We start from the raw sequence: 7,792 nt of genomic DNA, 5'->3' as shown, positions 1-7,792 counted from the left end.
TAGGCATAAAATCCATCATAAAGAAACTACAGGGGGTAAAAGAAAGAATGTCTCTGGCTTTGTACACAACTAGACTACCATTTGACTTTGTGTATAACTACAATATCATTTACAGGAAAGCTTATTGCACCAAGTCAGAAAATCTCAGAAATAATGTTTTGTCACCTACATCTGCCATCCTCTCCTTGACTAGGACCAAATATCTCAAATTTTGACACTACAGTCAACAATCTTTAAGCCTTAAAAAGATTATACCCATTTAGTTCCTGAAGTGCTTTTTAAAGGAAGTTCAGCCTACCATGACATACAATGGCTTCTCTATGTTAAAAAGGACAGCTAAGCGTTCAATTAGAGATTGCACCTCCTCCCCACAATTACGGTCTACCGTTATGAGAATCTCAAGAAAGAACAATTGTATTCCCTACTTCATCTGCATGCTATTAAACCACTGACCCTGCTGTTCAGGAGAGAAGACTTCTATTAGTCTTTCTTCTACAGCCCGCTGCCAGAAAAAAAGTAATGTTTTTGTTCTACAGTGAATTTACAGGGTAACCTCTGATCACCTGGAACAAACACCCTTTGAACTGGTACTACTTCCTATTTGTGTGATACATATTTTCATGTTCTGTAAGTTGCCTATGCTAAAGACAGTATACCAAAATCACTTATTGACAACACCAGAATACTGTATACCAGTGCAAGGCAGGGGGAGGGAGGGAAGAGTTACTATGGAAAATCTGATAACTTTTTTAAAAGTTACATAGATATTCTTTATCATAAGTATTTACAATTTTGGCAATCTAAAACTAGAATCATCTTCCTTCATAGAACTGTGCTTTGAGTATCTCTTCATATCCTTATCAAGGAAAACCAGGCATCATACAAGCATGACGGATGGAATAGATCCCATCAGACTTTTTACAAAGGTTTTCATGCTGACACTGTAACTCTGAAACTCACAGTAAATTTATTTTCAGAGTAGCCTCAGACTTGGCAGTCTTGATATGTACTTAACTAATGTTTTTCTTTTGAGAACTTACTCGTGTGAGGGAAGCCTGTGGTATAGATCCTACACAATTAAATTCTTTTCTCAAACATCAGTGACAAATCCAAAGGAACAACTGCAGCACAGGAATGAGATTGTTAATTGCACAATAATACTGTGTTTCCTTAATAGAGCAACTCCCATAACTATTTCATAACTCTGCTGTTAGAGCCCTCATACCTGAAATGCATCTGCCTACATCTCTCACCTATTATTCTTAGTACATCAAAGTCAGAGACAAAGTTTGGATAAGCAATCTTGTCTTTTTCAGATCCCTTCTGTCACCCTCAAGAGCAAACAGATGGCTAACTATGATGAGTAGGATCTATCCACATAGAAATTCAAAGGAAAACAAAGAACTATTCACTTTACAGTAACTGCTGCTCTTTGAGCTGTTCTGTGCATGAGGATGTCAGCTTGCCTTACACTTCCACTGGCAGAGTACAGCTCTGGTCTTACCTGAGCTCTGAATGGCAGCTGGGAGCACTTCATAGTTCAGGATAAAGGCAGAAGCTATACATGCCTCTCTGTGGCCCTTCATGAATGTAAGATTACTCCAGGCTTCTACACAAAAGCTACAGGCACACATCCTGACCTACACATAGCAGCTTGAAGAGCAAGTTAGCTGTACTGCTTCCTAGTACACAACTTCCTTTTTAACAATCCTGAAGCGAGCGATTGGCTTTATTTAATTCAACTGTATGTTACTCATATTTACATAAACCAAAAAAATCATATTTTCTGTGTACAATGTTCCTCTTCATGCTTCAAAAACATTACAGAGGTTCATATCAACAAATGGCAACAGAATCAATGACAAATGCAAAATACTTCAGAATAACATTTCATCGAAAGACCAGTACATCTAGCAGCTTAGTAATGCACAGCACATCCAACCTAGGAAACATTCTAAATGAGAAAGAAAAAATATTTCCATTACCTTAGAAGTCCTTATATCCCAAGCTTTAACTTCTGGGCTGAACCCTCCACAAATGAAAATATTTGACTCTGTAGGGTGGAACTTCAGCGCGCTGATCCTAAATTCATTTTTGCTGCTAAATATCTGCTTCCCTAAAATAAAGTGAGAAGTGGAGATTAGAATTTGAGCAGAAAATGAAATACGTTATTCATTTCAACCTAGTTTGAAAAATATCAAGGTTGTCAAAGGTGAACATGTTTATATTAACACATTTGAAGTATCGGGGGCGACTCTGATTTACTGAAAATATAAGACTGAACTCACTAATTTCTATCCACGTGAAATTGCTCCTGCTCATGGGCCTCTGCACCACTGACTGCTTCCTACTGAAAGGAGAGAACAAGTGGTTTCACACACTAAGGAGAGGAGCTCCACCGAGGTCCCAGTTCAGTCGACATGCAGGACTAAATCTACAAATGGTTGAATGTTTCCCTACAGAGAAGCCATAGTCTTTCTTCCAGTGGGATAAAAATAACGAGAACAAAATATTGTCTGTACAGAAATACCATGTCCCAAACTATACTACAACTCTTGAGTTGTTTACTTATCTTTCTGTGAAGGTAGGAGTGAAGCTTCATCTTGAAAGTAGGAAATAATTTGCATACCATCATATGAAGGCAATAGCTGTTCCCATGGATACACTATTCCCAACATTTAATTGTGTACACTAATCTCCGCAGGATCCTGTGGTTAGTATCAGTTGGATTGTTGACACTTTCAAAGGCAACAGAATGCAGCTAGGTTAATTTATAGGACTTTTCCACAGTCCGCTGCTTCTTTTCATCCTAACAAATTCATGATATTAATGTACATTCACTGAAATATAATTTTCGGAACAGGAGCATAGACCAAGATCAATACATAAAGCACAATTTCAGCTGTGCTTTATATTCAACATATCACATATAAAGATCTACATTAAATAAAGTTACTGCTTTAAGCCACAGTGAGGAAGGTACTGCAGAAGTAAAAAAAAAATCCACCTTAAAATACTATGACAAAAGCTTCTTAAAACATTCATTAATCTACATTTTCAGCAAGTGAGAGTTGTCTTAAGATAGGCTTTCTTAAAGAACTGAAAATACTTTGAGCTAAAAACATTAGTGACGGATGTAAATACTTACTGTTAGGTGAACAATACTGAAAATCATTCATATAGATTTTTTTTTTATGCTTCTTTCATGATTTGGAGACAATTTATTTGATTTCATCGTCAGTTCCATTTTTCCCATCTGCTGAACTCAACTTACACAGTCAAGAGGCTGACTTGTCAAATTATTTATTTATTTGTTTTAAAGAAGAGAACAGAGAGATTTTACTTCATCACACGTGCTTTTCAAGCTAGCAGGGGCAGAGAAAATGTATTGCAGGGAGCATAAGGGAGGGTTGAGTGTTGTTCTACGTGAACTCTGGTTTCTGTAGGGTTTTTTTGTTCTTTTTAAAAAGATTCTCCACCGATTATCCATGCAAGATCTAAAGGGCTTCTATGTCACTACTGAGTGAAAGATTTACTTTAGTCCATAAGTTCCTTCCCCAAAAAGAGAAAAAAGTCATAAAGGTAGCAGAGGTTCTCTCTACGAGTCATATGCAACAGTGACCATCTCTCACCATGGGAGCTTTCAGTAGCCCAACAGCTACAGGAGGAAAAAAAAAAGACTCCACAGGGAAGGAAGAAAGTATTAAAATCATCAGTTATAGGAGCAACAAGATATTGCTCTCATGTACACCACTACCAGGCATCATTTGCAGGCTTTAGAAAAGCCACATACACATGCTTCTTACTTACATCCACAGCACTTGAGAAAATACTGAATTTCCCCATGGAGGTTCACTAGTCAGTTTAATTGCACTTTGCTCCCAAAGAAATTTGGTTCCTACTAGTACCTAGTTTAATAAACACTCGATGTTTTCTCCAGAAACTAAAATTCTCTAATTCCCTACTCCATCTCCCCCTGTTTTAAGACAGACGGGGGCACTGCGTTTGCCATTTTCTTGTCTTCTAGAGTCTGTTATTTATCCAAAAGCTCTCATAGGACTGAGATCATTACAGTCCAATTCTATGAATTCTACATTACAGTGTAATACTAAATAAAATTAATGCAAACAACTTGAGCATCTTGTTCACCTCTATGTTCTTTAACCCCCTTCCTTTTCCTATTTTAACCCGTTTGATGCAGATATTAACCATGCTAGCTTTTTGACTGGTCTGAGGAGTAATCAGCATACATTCATCTTAAAAGCACAGGCTCTCCAATTAATACTTTGAAATACAACTCTCTTTCTCATTCTTTCACACACACCCCAAGTGAAATTCAATGAAATGTCTCTTTTTGGAAGCTCAGTAAACAGTGTTCTGAAGAGTTTGGTGTTATTAGATGCATATGTGAATTTCATTCTACTGCCATGTCACAGAAAAGGAGAAAAAGGCTGGAATGTAGAAAAGAAGAGCATGGGAGCAAAGAAGCAGCAGATAATATACTCAAAAGGGGAGGATCACAACAGTACAGCAAGTAAACCCTCTTATTGCTAGGACTGAAATTTATGCACAATACACAGAATCTAAATTGGACTGCTTGCCATACAAACATGCCTGAACCCAGCAAAATGAACTTTCCTAACATTTATATGAATACATGCCTTAAACCCTCCCCTTTTAGGTATTAGGACTGCAGGGCTGAAGTGCTGAGGCACATTCTCTACACAGTTATGAAGCCTCTAGCACCGTGAATCTTTCAGAACCTTAGAAACTTAGGAAAAATATCCATCTGAGTGATGAACAGATCACTGTGGAAGATGATGTGGGACAAAATAGCTCATGCAATTCAGTACATTAAAACAATGAACTCAACTCTTAGCCCCTTTCCGTACAAACTTTATTTAGTGTGTTTTACTACTATGAGCAGAATTTGCTGCTTCCCGTGCTGTAATGGTGCTGCAACAGAACCTAGCCCCATGGCTTGAGAAATCCAGCTTCAGTGTTTGCTGGAGACCCTGCTCCACCTTTCTGGAAGTCGGTATTTAGTTACCTATATTTTTGTCTACAATTATTCAGTTTATTAACATTAACATAACTTTTGGGGGCCTTATTTTATATATTGCAAAAGATGTCCTTTGAGGAGAAGTCTCCCTTATCCATAATAGAGTACAATGGGTGTAAATCAGCAAGCTTTTATATACCTTTATTGTGTATGTATTTATCGTATTTTAGTTCCTAAAGGCAGCATAAAAAAAATTCAACCAACTCATAGGCTGTAGAAAATTACATATTCTGAAAATCTATTTGGCTAATTGAGGCAAAATCCATACCACATACCACTTTCCTGTATGAGAGGTTGTTATTCCAAAGCAGAAAGCAAATGTTTCTCTCAATCTTTAATTTTCACAATTTCAGTAACAATACCTACTACATCTTTGCAGTGTGTTTTATATTCTTAAAGTGCTTTAATTCACTTCTTCATTCATTAAAGGCTCACCAGTAACATGCACAGTATGAAAAAAAAACTTTAAAAATATCTTGAACATATGTTTCTGCTCCTTTATGCTGCAGCCTACTGTGAAACTGCTCAACTATGAAATCAGATATTTTAAAGGCTATTTGACATTGTGAATTTTTCACAGAACATCAGCACAGCTATTGAGCACAGGATGCTTCTGTAACTGTGTTTAGTGGTCCTCAGGTTCACGCCCCTACCTGCATAATCCAAAAACATTCACTTCCTTACACTAATCTGTAAAGAAAAGTGAAGCCTAAGACTTACAAAGACATGAGAGTAATCTTGCTAAGCAGAACGGATTTCCTTACTGTGTTTACAAAAAGACACAAGACAATGTATTAAAAAAATAAAAATCTCATTACAGTCACAAACTCTCTCATGCACAATAGTGAGAAGAAAATTAGATTGATCAGACATAATTTGTTCTTAACAAATCAATGTTGGCTGTTACTTATCCATTTTATCTTGGCGTGCTTACAAATTGCTTTATTATTTTCCCAAGAACTAAAGTTATACTGACTATATGTGTTTCCCAATTTTTTCCCCTACATAGTCACAAGTTTCTGGCAAGCAAAGGTGCTTGAAATATTAGATCATTTTATCTTTTACCCTTGAAAATGTCCCCAAAATAAACATTTTTCTCGCTTCTTATTTCAAGGACTTTACATCAGTGGCTATAAAAAGTAAAATGCTGTTACCTCCTAGCTGGAGAATGACCACTAAACTACGTTGAACAAATTACTTAAAACTGCTGAATTTTGGGGGGAGTCTTGAGACCTCACATCAAAGATGCCTGTAGGCATTCAAAAGAAAAAAATAAAATAAATTAAAAAAAAAACCCAAAACAATCAACTGGGCTTTTTTCTGAGGTGTCATATAAAACCTTCATGCATATTAAATCAACATACTATCTACATAGTACTGGGAGAGAAGGGGAGGAATAGGAGAAGAAAGTCACAGCTCTCCTGAGGTGATGTTTATGTATGAGCACTAAAAATTCTATGTGAACAAATACAATTACAATAACAATAATAATGTTATATCTATAGGACTACCAAATTGGAATGTAAAAGAAAATATAGAAAAGCAAATTTGGACCATCCTCTTGGGGGTATAAAATATTCCATTAAGGAACTCTCAAAATAATGTAAAACAAAACAGGTTAAAATAAAACAAAACATATTTAAGTGACCACATTATATATAATCTGAACTTTCCTTCAAAACCAACAACTTAATTTCAGTTTCCTGGCCATGGTAATGTGAAAACTTTCAAAATAATGGGGAATTTAAATTCTCCATTATAACTCTGAGGATGTTATGTTTGAAATTAAACTCAGTCTATGAACTAAAATACAACTGCAGCATTTGGCAACACAGGAAATGTGCCAAAATTTCTTGGAACATTGCCTCTGTCATAATATTAAAGAAATGAAAAGTATCTACAATATGCAAATAGTATCAACCCAGCCAATGTTCTGCCTATGCTATTGTACCAATTCATTTGTGACTAATGAAAAATCCACTGATGAATAAAACATATATTCCAAAAATAAAATAGTTATAAATAAATTTTTAAAATACAGTTACCTTTCTAAAGTTGGTAGAGCATGTCCATTACATCTGGACGTAATAGAAGTTAAATGACAAATGTACTTGACCTAGAATTGTTTTAAAAGCAATTTTTTTTCAGTCCTCTCTGAATATACCACTACTTACTACTTTGTAAATAACGAAGTGTCTGAACTATCACTAGTAGAAAATGACTGCAAGTGTGGTGTTAGTAGAGATGAACAAAACCAGGGAGTCTCACTGGTTCAGAGTGCTGCATTATTATCATATTTGTGAAACCTTTCAAAAAGCTTTATTTTTATACAGACATAATGTATATAAAATAAGACAATAAAAAAAATTAATCAGTAATCTTCACAGGCAGCTCAGCTGCAGTTTCTGGATCTACTAATATTTATGAAACCCCATATTACAGTACTGAACTTGCCTCATGCAAACTGTAGCCACAGAACCACTGATGTGAATGACGCATGAATAACCTTGAGTTCCTTAAACATTTTATGCATATTTTGCATCAGACCCATACTCTGAATATGTATAACAGTTTTCAAGAAAACCATATTTGTGGAGCGTCTTAGCTTGACATCCTGGTGTCATGACAATGGATGACCATTTAAGATAATAAATGACAAACTATAAAAAATGAATTTAGAAAAAGACAACTTAGAATCATAGAATCATAGAATCATTGAGGTTGGAAAAG

General features: G+C 35.8%; 1 protein-coding gene across 1 annotated transcript in view; it reads right to left on the bottom strand.

The window, feature by feature from the left end:
* Positions 1-7,792, bottom strand: part of WDR25 (WD repeat domain 25) — a 76,149-nt gene that overhangs the window by 22,592 nt on the left and 45,765 nt on the right. Inside the window, exon 3 of the mRNA XM_009280841.2 lies at positions 1,986-2,116. Within this exon, the coding sequence (XP_009279116.1) occupies positions 1,986-2,116 (131 nt within the window). The remainder of the gene's footprint in view (positions 1-1,985; positions 2,117-7,792) is intronic.

Source organism: Aptenodytes forsteri, unplaced genomic scaffold (genome assembly GCF_000699145.1).
Source record: "Aptenodytes forsteri isolate BGI_AS27 unplaced genomic scaffold, ASM69914v1 Scaffold193, whole genome shotgun sequence".
Taxonomy (NCBI): domain Eukaryota; kingdom Metazoa; phylum Chordata; class Aves; order Sphenisciformes; family Spheniscidae; genus Aptenodytes; species Aptenodytes forsteri.
This window is presented reverse-complemented; position numbering and strand designations above follow the sequence as displayed.